The sequence below is a fragment of the Vespa mandarinia genome, chromosome 8 (assembly GCF_050613455.1).
Source record: "Vespa mandarinia isolate Hongniang chromosome 8, ASM5061345v1, whole genome shotgun sequence".
NCBI classification, from domain to species: Eukaryota; Metazoa; Arthropoda; class Insecta; order Hymenoptera; family Vespidae; genus Vespa; species Vespa mandarinia.
This window is the reverse complement of record NC_140817.1, coordinates 3,559,295-3,573,010: the sequence shown is the minus strand read 5'-3', so window position 1 is coordinate 3,573,010 and position 13,716 is coordinate 3,559,295. Positions and strand designations below refer to the sequence as shown.

The 13,716-nt window shown below is 28.0% G+C and overlaps 4 protein-coding genes across 6 annotated transcripts; 2 read left to right on the top strand and 2 right to left on the bottom strand.

Annotated features, from left to right (window-relative positions):
- The first annotated feature begins 5,952 nt into the window (after window positions 1-5,952).
- On the top strand, window positions 5,953-7,425 carry LOC118449257 (thioredoxin, mitochondrial). Its single transcript, XM_035883633.2, has 3 exons — window positions 5,953-6,325; window positions 6,475-6,598; window positions 6,694-7,425. Exons 1-3 carry the CDS (start codon window positions 6,153-6,155, stop codon window positions 6,805-6,807), a joined length of 411 nt encoding a protein of 136 aa, XP_035739526.1. The 5' UTR covers window positions 5,953-6,152; the 3' UTR covers window positions 6,808-7,425.
- A 234-nt stretch (window positions 7,426-7,659) lies between these two features.
- LOC146872825 (uncharacterized) lies at window positions 7,660-9,987 on the bottom strand. Of its 3 annotated transcripts, none has more exons than XM_085658694.1 (5): window positions 9,869-9,987; window positions 9,646-9,786; window positions 8,516-8,783; window positions 8,240-8,435; window positions 7,660-8,164 (listed from the first exon to the last, which is right to left on the bottom strand). In XM_085658694.1, exons 2-5 carry the CDS (start codon window positions 9,671-9,673, stop codon window positions 7,886-7,888), a joined length of 771 nt encoding a protein of 256 aa, XP_085514820.1. In that variant the 5' UTR covers window positions 9,674-9,786; window positions 9,869-9,987; the 3' UTR covers window positions 7,660-7,885. The 3 variants fall into 3 exon arrangements, with proteins under 3 accessions (XP_085514820.1, XP_085514821.1, XP_085514819.1); XM_085658695.1 differs by having other exon boundaries at window positions 9,646-9,714; window positions 9,869-9,951; XM_085658693.1 differs by lacking the exons at window positions 9,646-9,786; window positions 9,869-9,987 and adding an exon at window positions 9,327-9,622 and having other exon boundaries at window positions 7,661-8,164.
- On the top strand, window positions 9,863-11,263 carry LOC118447744 (uncharacterized). Its single transcript, XM_035880049.2, has 2 exons — window positions 9,863-10,005; window positions 10,416-11,263. Exons 1-2 carry the CDS (start codon window positions 9,944-9,946, stop codon window positions 10,738-10,740), a joined length of 387 nt encoding a protein of 128 aa, XP_035735942.1. The 5' UTR covers window positions 9,863-9,943; the 3' UTR covers window positions 10,741-11,263.
- Window positions 10,991-13,716, bottom strand: PIG-Q (phosphatidylinositol glycan anchor biosynthesis class Q). Its single transcript, XM_035887664.2, has 5 exons — window positions 12,095-13,716; window positions 11,734-12,014; window positions 11,460-11,652; window positions 11,272-11,386; window positions 10,991-11,187 (listed from the first exon to the last, which is right to left on the bottom strand). Exons 1-5 carry the CDS (start codon window positions 12,884-12,886, stop codon window positions 10,991-10,993), a joined length of 1,578 nt encoding a protein of 525 aa, XP_035743557.2. The 5' UTR covers window positions 12,887-13,716.

The window sequence follows — 13,716 nt, the reverse complement described above, 5'->3', positions numbered from 1 at the left end:
AAAAGATATTAATATAATATATTAATAAACAATTTGTAAATGGCTTTTTTCTTTTGCCTTTACACTAATCTTTCACCAAGTGTTTTGAATATAAACCATTTGGATTCCTAATGTATATATGATAAATTCATTTTTATCGAATATCATATCTCTGGTATTTAAATAATACAACATTGAAACGAAATCAAACAAGTGTCGTAACTCGGTAACGACAAACACGATTAGCACAAGTATGTAGCAAGTGTTTAGAACGGAATAGATAAAGGAGTGTGTATATATGTATATCTACGTACATACATACATATGTTATATATTTTAGTGCTAAAAATATACATACATATAAGTATTTCATTAAGAGAGATTAAAAGTTTCGAATCACGACGAAAATTATGTTAAAATTAGATATAACGTGCATTGTATTTTTTTGTTTCTTGTTTTATGCAATTACACTATCATATGTGTATATCGAAATAGTGTTCTTAAAATACCGTAATATAAGGGCGGATGCGATTACGTCAGTGGTATTTATTTGTGAGTCTGAAATGTAACTACGTGAATTACGAATATATGTACGTATATATATATATATGTGTGTGTGTGTGTATGATGACAGTCCGTGACAACTTCGATATCACGTCGTTGACGAGAAACAGTCCGGATGCGTCTATTGCGGTATTCTCGCCTGGATTGACGATGAGTCATTTCTCTTTTGATTTCTTCTCTCTCCCTCTCTCACTCTCACCCTCTCTCTTTCTCTCCCTGTTCGCTTTTTACCTCCCTTTCGATACTTCACATTGTCGACATTTCACCCGCTAAATTGCTGTCATTCGTTTCATAGCTCATGACCAAGATCTTTCACTCTTTTTATCGTTCAATAAAACTTGATAATAATGAAGTCTTACATAAACTAATTGCGAAAATTAATGTTTTATCTATATTTATACTCAATCGTACGAGTAATTTTTTTCCTATTTTTCTCGATCTTTCAATGTCTACACGCATACACACACACACACATATATTATGTTGTGGATTATGAAAAATTTCAATATTGATAATAGACGGAATATTCATTAATTTTCTCTATAGAAACGTATATTTTTTTTCCTTCTTTTTGTTTTCTTCAAAAAACTTTTTTTTGTTCATTATTTAAAAGTGCTATGATACCTGTTATATTCAGGAATGAAACGTGTTTAATTTAAGGAACATAAAAGTATGCTTGGCATTTAGACGAATGACACACCCTCATATCCGTTTCTCAATGATCTTGCAAAAGTTAGAACCATCGATTCATAATGTAGAAACATTGGATAAAGATAAGAACAGCTTGTGATCGGTTAGTGAATTGAAAATGAAATGAAAACTAACGACGAGCGAATAGATAAGAGTTTTATATAAGAAAGAGAAAGAAAAAGAGAAAAAGGAATACGATGGCTTTGCGTAGATGATCAAAATTGAATGATTATTTGATTTTGTTCTATCTATCTATCCATTTCTCTAATGGATATTCGGAGTTTTGACACGCTATTGGCATACTTTTATATAAAGATCGAACGAAATAAATGTTTGGATAACGATTCATATCGTGCAATTCATATTGATTGCAATTGTTATCATTGAGAATCAGAAAAAAGTTTAACATTTTCCTCTTTCTTCGACATTTTATAATCTAATATATCAAATATAATATATCAGATTTTATTCGTACGATTTAAAAATTGATTTGACATAATCTAATATCGAATCATAACTATACATAAATCGCGATGTTTCATCTATTGTAATTAAACTTTCGTATTGTCGTTTGATCTGTATATTAAAAAAACGATTTTAACGATTCTTTGAAATGGATACCTTGATAATTGACACACTACAAGAGATTTTTTTTATATATGTACTTAACGAATAGTTAATGTTTTGAAAGGTTCTTTTTGCATGCTTTGAAAGCTTCTACTGATAGTAGTTCCCATTCGAAGACTCGTTCGCATTTCTAATATTTTTATTTCTGACAGACATTTTCAAGACGCTAATGGACATAGTTATTATGTATGTAAATACTTACGTATATATATATATATATATATGTATATATATATACGTGTGTAAAAAAGAAATAAACAAGTTAAAGCTAAATATCTACGTAATCTCAGGCGTCTCATACGATCTTGAATCAATATAATAATTTACAAGTATATATACATATATTTACACACACACACACACATATATATATGTATATAATTTTCACTTTGTTTTAATTCAATTTATACTTATATATTTTAACTATATCATGCTCGTTTACACATTGCGCACTGAAGCAATATGATCCAATAGGCTCGTCATAACCCATTCTACGCTTAACCTTTGTCCCTAGTCGAAGGGATCGGAGGGGGTCAAAGACAAGATCTTTTTGATCCTTCAAATCGCAACCGATAAATGGTCTAAGTATTTATTGAAGAAAATCTAAGGAAGATTTTTTTTATTTTCCTTTCTTTCTCAAGAGATATACCAAAGTAGGTAGGTTGTTAGACATTTAGAAAAAGTATCTATCCAATACGTATAAGGTAAAGATTGTCTATAAATATTTTTCTTATTTCAAAATAATCGAAAAATTTCAAGTGCGCATTTCAAATTCTCTTCAAATTATCGATCAGTCCATTTTTTCCAACGAATTAATATCGTAAAAGAGAACCAAAAAAAAATGATATTAGCGTATGTAAAAGAATAGATATTACTTTTGCATCAAAGTATAAAATCCGTTTAGTTGATCGGTACAGAAATGGCCTACGGCGTTATTCCAATAGCGTTTGACGACCCTATAGTAACATCATTGAAAAATTTGCCATCCTAAATGAAAACGGTTCGCATCGTGGAAGTCCGACAGGAATCAAACGGAACTCGTGCCTTTAATCGCTTAGAAAAGAGAGGTGGGGTCTTTGCAACTGACGGTTACGTATACATACATATATATGTATATATATATATTATATATATATATACATATATATGTATATATATATAGACACGGCAATGGGGGTTACAAAATAATGAAGGGTAGACCCACCGTTGGTAGTTATGGTAACCATCGATCTATAAAATTTCATCTGGCTGGCACCACGCTGACTCGAATAGGTTACCCATTGGCCTTGAGCCATTGAAGATGTCTCGATTCTTTGTTATGTCCTCTTTTCTTACGGTTTACATAATCACCCCTTTTTAAAAAAACGTCCGATGAACTCCCATCTCATGTCATTGTTTATTTACAAATAATATTTTCCTTTAGCCCTTTCCGATCTTCATTTATTATCTTCCGAAAATTCTTAAGTGCCCTTTTTTTTTTCTCATCGATCATAAATCTATAATTAGTATCAATGTAATATGATAAAAAGTGACGAAATTTCGTCGAAAATTCTAATATGGAATTGACCGACTTTGAAAATCTCGAAAAATAAAAGAAAAAAATTGACGAGGTAATACGTATAAAACAATGAACAATGGTTGATTTTATGGGAAACGACATGGCTCAACGTAAAAATCCATTATCCGTGGATTGAATTTCTATGTCAAGTAAAGACTCGAAACGTAGTCCGTATGTCTTATGGATGCGTGAGATGGCAGACGATGCGAACCAGCGGAACCTTGACGCCAACGTGAGAGAGAGAGAGAGAAAAAGAGAGAGAAAGAGAGAGATAGAGAGAGCCTAGACTGGTAAGGAATTATCTTGATTCTCAAACGTAATTGGTATGGCGCACGTTTCCTCGATTAAATGTCCTTTCGTCTTTGGCACGTTGAAAGGCACGCGAACGACATGCTCGTAGTATTCTCATTAGTATTGCTATTGTGCAATACTAATATGAAATAACGAGAAAACACGTTGCATCTTCTCTCTCTCTCTCTCTCTCTCTCTCTCTCTCTCACTCTTCTTATTTCCGCTAAAGATTTTATTTATAATTACGTCTTTAGATAGATTAAAATGATTATATAGATATAGCAGATAATTGACATCTCCGCATAATACAAATTAATTTTTTTTTCTTCTTTTTTTTCCCTATTCTTTTTCTTTTTCTTTTTTTTCTTCTTTTTCTTTTTTCTCTTTTTTTTTTTTTTTTTTTTTTTTTTTATACAATAGCTACCTACTAATCGATGAAACATTCAGATACGCGAACTTGTCATACAACTATCTTCACATTTAATTATTTTATTTTGTTTACTAGCACAAGATAATGAAATCTTGCGTTGCATTAGATTACATTAAAATTTCTTCTACGAGATAATGTGTGTCATGATGAAGCTTCGTGAAATCTCGAGAAATGTTGAAATAAATCTCATCGACGAAATAACACCTGAGACAATATGAGAAATATGAAAATGAAGATCGAAATTAACGAATCAAATATATGACTTTAATTATAATCATTTCTTATCCAAGAGAACAATAAATCTCTCTCTCTCTCTCTCTCTCTCTCTCTCTCTCTCTCTCTCTTTCCCTCTCTTTTCCTCTCTCTCTCCTTCTCTTTTTTATTAGAACAGAAAAAAAGAAAAGAAAATATATATATATATATATTACGTTTGCCTTAGCGATGAATAATGCATACTTTATTTTACGTAACATCACAATGCCATAATAGTTAAAGGGTGTGCAGGCGCGTGTTCATCGTATACGTCGCATTAAACAGACGTTAGACCGATACGAAAAGTACGTGGCTCCAAACGACTCAATTTAACAATTAAGCCACTACGTGGTTTCCTATGGTAAGTACTTAATCTATCGACTTAATACTCCTGTTGGATCATTGATGGTGTTGCTTGTACGTATTTATAGTTGTTTTTTTCAATAATAAGTATTTATTATCATTATTCGAAACAATATAATAGTCGACGTAATCTAATCGAAAAGGAATATTTTCTGATTGATTTTTAATCATTTTTTTTTTCATTTATATCGTTACATATGCATTTTAACGAACTTTCAAAAATAAAGTAAAAAGAAATAATACGATTCTTTTTATAATAATTTTAATGTTTAAAAACAAAATTACTGAATGAAATTAATTCAACTTTTCTCTCTCTCTCTCTCCCTTTCTCTCTTTTTGTTTCTTTTCTGAATGTAACATGTAAATAGACAATCCATTGCAACGAAGCGTGTCCGCTCTGTGCATCTAAATGTTCCAGCTAAAATACATGCTGTTTCCGTCCCACTCGATGCGGACAATGCACCGCACCGCACCGCACCGCGCCATGACGGGACATGCGTCCCGTTGCGTAACGCAATCCAAACGATATGTTGTGAAATAAGACCACCGTGGATGCCGCCTACACTCGCTTATGCGATCAATATAATTACAAGATAATTGTTTATTTTGCGAAAAGTTATTCCTGCATAATAAATAATTGTCAAGGTAATAATTTATTGTGGAAAACTTTTCTTTTTATTTTAACCAACAACTTCAATCGATTATATATGCATTGCATTCTCGTCGTTACTGATTCAATGCTATATGAATATTAATGAACAGTTTTTCCCCTTGGTATCAGTCAGCGATGGTACCATCTTAGATGAACATATATCACAAACACATTTCTTTCTAATTAATCACTTATAAAGATACTTATAGCAGTATTCGCTTTAAAGTTTAAGTTTAATACGTTTAGAGATTTCATTATAGAATATAATATATGGATGAAGCTTTTTCATTTCTTATGTAATTTTTTATTTGTTTATGAATTTTCTAAATTGGTCCTTCTTTTTTTTGGTGTAATCGTTTAGTTTGTGTAATCCTTTATAGACGCTCGATAAAAAGGGAAACTGTTGTTATATTTTCAAATTATCTATTGAAACAATCGGTAACGTTTCACTTTTATTTTATTGACTGTAGATAAGAAAGTTTTCTTCTTTTTTTTTGTTTTCTTTGATTCTTATCGTAAACCGAATACGCCATCTATACTTTATGATTATTCATTGAAATAACCATTTTGTCCCGTTGCACATTCGTTCGAAATCGTAGTACGAAAAAGAAAAGAGGAGTAAACAGTAACCCACAGGAAATAATTTATTACGCGCCAAATCGATTATAAGATTTTTTAAACATTGCAAGTAATTATATTTACAAATAAACGTCGATCATCAACTTCGTTATTAAAAAGTGAACAAAATGTTGCGCGTTGGTATCAGAGCTGTTCGTAAGAGTTTCAACGTAAGGAATTTTGCGAATGCACCAGCACAAGAACGTGCACTATCGGCGACTTTCAAGATTCAAGATCCAAAAGATTTTGATGAACGCGTGAAAAATTCTAAAGTGCCTGTGATCGTCGATTTTTTCGCGACGTGAGTAATAATAAATAAATAATGATATTACCTAAGTTACAAATCTGGTTTTTTTTTCTTTTCTTTTCTTTTTTTTTTTTTTTTTTTTTTTTTATTTCTTTGTAAGATAAAAACTAATTGGACTATGAAAAACATTCGTCTTTCTGTAGGTGGTGTAATCCATGCCGCATGTTGACTCCTCGTTTAGAATCAGTGATCGCAGAGAAACAGGGAAAAGTACTTTTGGCTAAGGTTGACATTGATGAAAACAGTGATCTTGCACTTGATTATGAAGTTAGTAATTCATTTCCTTATTTTTATATATTTCTACAAACAATTAGTATTTATCATTGTTTAATTTCTTATCAGGCATTTAATACTTGATTTAGGTTGGCAGCGTTCCTGTCTTAATTGCAATGAAGGATGGAAAAGTCTTGGAAAGAGTTGTTGGTTTACAGGATACAGATAAACTTAGACAATTCGTTAACAAATATGCAGAATAGTACAATATAGTGTTACATATAGTATGATCCTGTTGTACTTTTTGTAGCTGTGGCACATGTTATATATTTAAAAAAAAAAAAATAGTACATACATACTTTTCAACTTGGTCTGTTTTTTTTTCTGTTCTTTTCTTTTTCTTTTTTAATGCAAAGAAATTGCAGTAAAAATTGTAATTCGTTTTAATATGTATCATTTATCTTAAATATATTTTTGTAATATTATCTTCAATATGTGGCAATATATTTATTCAATATTACTATGTATTATAAAAAAAATAAAATAATTAAAAGGCAGAATAAATTTTCATAATTTAGAATATTAATAATATCTAAACAATTTTTAATGATTTTTCTACACTCTGTCATTATATCTTTTTATTTATCATTTATATCCAAGTAGAAATGTATAAGTGTTAATTTTTTTAAGAAAAAAAAAAAAAATAATATGTTGCTACAAATAATAGATGGAATGTGTAATATATCTTTTAATCAAACTTTTATAGTTTGGAGTTGTATAAAAAAAATTATATTATGTATTTTACTTTACAATAATTATATGTAAAAGAATTAAAAAGTTTTGAATTATTAAATAAAAAGCTTTCTCTTTTAATATAAAAATTGATTTTATCATTAGACCATTTTGTTTTATCTTCTTCGTTCAAATTTAATTTAAACTCATCTGAAATAATGTAGAATGGAATAAATTTGAAATTTATTTATGATGTAACATACAATTTTATATTTTTATATACGTTCAAGGAGATAGATATAACAGGAACATTTACAGCGATATAAGTTTTAGTATATAAACATTTATCGATAATAATTTATATAAATTAGAACACAAAATACTAATGTTTGATCTCATTAGTCAATTAAACCCGTATCTTACATAATTCATTTGTTGTTCACTTTAAAGTATTATATATTTATCATAATTATTATTCAACTGGTACAAATACAAGTAATTATTATCCTGACATTATGAATATCTTGAATGATTTCAATTCATTCAATCGTTTCTCAATAATTAAAATTCTTTTAAATTAATTCTTCATTTGATATAAGCTAGTATTTATTATGTTTCAGTTGGTAATGCTTGTAAAAGTAATCTAGCTCTCTTATATGATATAGATTCTACAGTCTCATCTCTCTTTTCTACATTTTCTTCTGCAATCCGTACAACATCCATACCTTTCTTCAAAAGTTGTTCTCTAGCCATACCTTTACAACCTTCAAAGTACTCTAATACTATTGGAAATACTTCATCGGGGATTAGAGTATCATCAAGTAAATTGTCCATTAACCATATTTGTCTTATTTTTTCAAATTTCCATTCACTTCTTGAATATTTCCACTAGAAGCAAAAATCACGAAATAAAAAAACAATCTGTTAATACAATCCATTACTTCATACCGCTCCAATTTATACCTTTCTGACATAAGTCAATGCTTTTTGAGTTGCTTCTATTTTAGTAGCTTCCCGCTTTTCTGCTTCTCTTTGTTCAGCCTTTTCTCTTTTTATTCTTCGTTTTGAAGGTGTTTCCGTTTCTTTTGCTTCTTTTTCTTCAGGAACTTTAGTATTTAAGTCTCCTGTACTTCCATTATTACTTTCAACAAGTGCAGTACTAATAGGATAAATTATGTTAGACAATCTTCCAATAAATAATATTATTATGTATTACAATTTAAATATAATTTCTTTCACCTTCCACGTTTTCGACGTTTTGATATTTTTTCCTCTATCAATAATTCAGTATCACTTGAATCTTTTTCCAATATATCAGTGCTACCAGTTTCTCCTATTTTGCTTTTTGTCACTTTATGATTAAGACCATTTTTAGAAATTTTACCATTAATTTTGCGTTTACTTGTCCTTTGTTGTGTTCTCTCCAAAAGAGTTTCATTCGATTCTCCTGTTTCATCATCGTCATTCTTTATAATATTTGTGTCAGAATTTACTTGAGATTTCTTATCTGTCAATAAACAGACATATTAATTGTCTATGTTACATGATGTTGGATATAAAAAACTGCTTACATATATAAAAAAAAAAAAAGATGCATAATTTAATACTTTTGAAACATTAACAATATATCCAATATCTCTATCATCATAATTCGATAATTAATTAAAATACGAAATGAAAAAATAAACAAATTTTTTCATTAAATTCATTACAATGTGAAAACGATGTGTAAAAAAATTCGAATACATCTTATATCATCTTTATTTTCTCTCTTTCTCTTTTTTTTTCAATTAAAATATAACAAAATAGTTATTTTCATTTCTTGTAATTTTTCTTTTAAATCAAACTTTAGCGCGTGTATATATACATATATGTATGTATATTTTTATATATATATATATACACATTTTCTACATTTTTTCTGCAATAATATTATTTGAAGACACGAGGCACTTAACTTTTTTTCCGAAACCTATTACATTACTATGTTAAAAAAAAAATATAATTAACAAATGTCACATTTACAAATTCATTAGTAATACTATTTTACCTTCCAATATATTCTTTCGGATTTTCGTACGCTTTCGCGATTTAGATTTTCTAACCCCAAAATCTGACGTATTCTCGAAGCCCATATTTGTACGATGATAAAACAATTAGATTGTATACGAATAAGCTGAGCACGGGTTAGAAAAGAAGATAATACGAATTGATAATTATTTTGAAATAGTAATTAAAGGATTATTTGCGATAAAATGTATTAGTGCCATGCGGAGATTCGAGATAGGTTGCCGCAGCATGTGCCAACGACTTTTTCCTTGGATGTATTCATGTGTTGTGCATTCAGAATATATATATAATATACATACCTTGCGTTAGCGCATGTGCGTTGTTCATGTTCTTTAATTCTCCACAATCCAATTAAGAAAAACTACGAACTTCTCAAACAATTATAATTTATATGTATATGACATTTATATATGTTCATATATTATTACGTAAATAATTCGCTAAGATATGTTAAGTATTAATATAACATTAAACATACATATATACATATAATTTATAACAGGACATTTACAAAGAACTTACGTCAGTATTATAAATTTTAATAAAATACTAAAATAATCAATTCATTGATCAAAGAAATCATAAAGTATTATCAAAATGTTAATACAATTTGTAAAAGTAAGCTTTCAGAATCAATCCAAAAAGATTTTTTCATCGAGGTAATTATATTGTATTTGTTTTTATTAACGACGTACATACGTAGAGGTTATGAAAGTATATATAATGAGTGATAAACATTGTTTTTTTTTATATTTGATTTCAAATAAAATGACATTGAATGAAGTATTAAAAGCATTATGAGATCAAATTGATTAATTTTATTAACGTATTTTTTGATAAATTCTTCGAACATTAACTAAAGATTATCATCTACTATTTCTTGTATATTTCGAGTTGTTATATGTTATCAAAGTTCTATTATTTAATGATTTGAAAATTATAGTTTCATTTAATTAATTTCTTTTTATGTAGTTATTTAAGTAGTTTTTTTTGTGTTTATATATATATATATATATATATATATATATATATATATATATGTATAATTTAAGAAAACTTTGGATTTCAGACAGACAAATCTTTACAACATACTCCTTTCAAGCAATAGGAAAGCATCATCGAAAGAAAAAATTGTAGATGATGAATGTTCAAACGAACCTATCAAATATTCTACATCAAAAGCATCAATTTGGCTTGCTTCCCAAACGCGTCAACCTCAATCTAAAAGACATCCATATGAATCTAATGTTATAACAATTAGTATAATCATTTTTATGATTTATTTCTTTATTTTAAGAGAAGAGAACGATATAGATCTATCTCTTAATAAACCGCTGTCAGAACTTGTACCTAATATTAACAAAACAACTGCACTATCTTCCAAGAGATTATAACTGTAAATATTGTATTGTAGTAATCAGTTTTTATATGTAATTGAATTCTTTGATTCATTCAATTATATATTATTTCTTTTTTTTCTTAAATTATCAATTAAATAAATAGTTAATTATTGAACTTATATAAATAGATTTATTCCAATAAACTCGGAAGGATTTTCTGTTTAACAAACATATAAAATAGTAAAAATTTCCTTATTACATATTGGACTTTATATTGATTTGGTTTTTCCAATAGGCAATTGTACTACAATGGATATATTAATCGTCCCCATATTATACTGTTCAATATTTCACTCCATTTAATAGATGGTTGATAAGCTATGGTGTCTATAATACAGCTTTTCCATGTTCGACCCCATGAAGATTTGACCATTGTCATCCATAAAGTTATTGTCATATTATTCTTTGACTGTTGTGAATGTAATTTAATATAAATGCTATCTAAAATTTCAAATATTAACAAAATTTTTGAAACCAAATGTATGTTATTATACAATATAAGTATAAATATTATTAATTACTTACTACGTGTGCAATAAGAATTAAATAACCATCTAATAAATGCATAGACAGGTGTAACTTGAAAATAAAATCTTAATCTAGCTAGAAGTCCACTAAAGCCAGTCAGCAAAAGTCTAAACTGAATTGTATAAATATCAAAATATTAGTAATCACTAGCGAAATAATAACACTAATAAAAATCATTTATTTACCGTAGTAAAAACTGTATAATATACCCATGTTGTCGGTGCAAGAAATAGGAGAATGGTAAATAATAAAGTACCCACAAATAGTTGATCTGGTTTGTATTGACAAGAATCCACTCTTTCTCTTAAAGGATTTTTTTTCTTCCCCAAAAACAGTCTAGATAGAGATATGAGAGCATTTAATTGAATATTAAAGAGCCTGCAATGTCCATTATAATAGTTATTTCCTTTATAAAATTCATAATTGTACGAGTGTATTGATAAATGAATACTTTCATACCTTGCTGCATAAACATAAATACAATATGTATGGAAACTAATAAGTGCTAAAAGATCAGAGGCTATTGATATTTGAAAAGTAATACCAAGCCTTCCAAATAATAATAATACTTCAAATGCAAAATCCATTACAGGTGTTACAAATATCAAAAATGTCCACCATAGGTGTATATGATATAGAAAAAATTTTCCAAGCATATTATTAAATGCATAATTTAATTTTAAGCCAGCTGGAGCACCCATTAGATATTGAATCAAATTTTTCAATGATTCCACTACTTTCTGCAAGTTTAATATAATATATATGTATATAATGTATCAAAAAGATAAAATAATATACGTGTGTAATGATAAACACTTGCCTCTGCATTCTTTAATAATACTTCAGAAGGTGATATATCATTAAAGTAACATAATGATAATTTTAAAATTATTACACCAAATAAAATGTCTATAATTGTAGCAAAAATATAACTGCCCGTTTTTAAGGTAATCCTTTTCTTTTGTATTATATTTATCAGGACCCATTTAACATTTTCTAACCATTCATTTAAATGTAAACCCAATGATGAATATTTTAATATTGGTAATAAATTATTTGTGATTTTAAGAAAAAAAAGAATTGGAATCAAACATAAATATGTATTATAATGAATAATAGTTTCCTTTAAAGAAACAAATTTAGATTTCATTTTTATACTATATTTAACTTCTTCCGTTTGCAATATTTTCATAAGCTCATAAAAATGATCATTGGATGTTGTTTTAGCAACCAACAATTCGGTCCCTTGTAATGCTAACAAATCATAGATTATTATGATAATAGAACAAGACGATAAACAAATTTTTCTGTTATTACTAATAATATTTTCTACGCAGTAATTATAATCAACATTAGATGTTGAGTTTACTGTGGTAAGAGAAATATCTATCCAGTCTACGTACTTTCTATCTACATTTTCAATAATACGATTGGTATTATAATAATAACCAATAAGGTTAACAGACTTGTTTATTTCATTTATATCTTTTTCACATATATCAACAATGTAATATTTTTTCATATCTCTATGTTTATCGTATATAATTTTACCAAATACATAGCCAGATTTTTCGGCGTGGAAAGTTTGTGGAATAAAAACTAACAACTTCATAGTGCTTTAAATATTAACATCCTATTGCATATAAAATAACGCGATATTTTTTTTATGATATTTAAATAGTGTTAATACTTATTCTCATCAGTCTCAATTAGCTACAATGTAACAAAATAACCGTAATATTAATATATTATATATATATATACATATTTATATAAAAACTTGAAATTAATTCAACAAAATAATAAATAAATAAATTGAACTGAATTATTAACGATAGATATTTTATTTTTAATTAAATCAAACTAGATAATTGTTGATTCAATCTACAATTCAATATTCGTTATTAATGGTTACTTGAATACATTATTTTAGCTCGTTTGTAAAAAAAGTTTGGAACTTTATTGTCTGCAACGATAAAAAAATTGTTTTTGTGAATATTCCTCACGAATTTGAAGCAATACGAAGAGATAAAAATCATCTCTATTAAGCGTACGTTGTTCCTACTGTTATCACGTATCGCGTAATTTAAAATTATTCTTCGCAAGTATGTAACACTGGTCATTTCGTCAAATGGTGGCGCTAGCATCGCGTGAAGCATTATTTAATAGATGTTCATTTTTTTCAATTAGTTTTGATTACTTTCCATTGGAATAAATATGGATAGTTTTTAGAAATGAATAATTATATATTCCAAATAATTTTTTTTTTAATCATATGTCCTTTAGAATGTTACATTATTAATAACATTTTTGGACAAATGTGGTAACCTCGTTGCGATTGTTACGCCTCTTTCGGCGCAGACACATAACTGACACGCTTTGGCGCCACCAAACACGCACGTGTAAACCAACCAAACAAAGTGAGTTTGACAAAGCGACGAA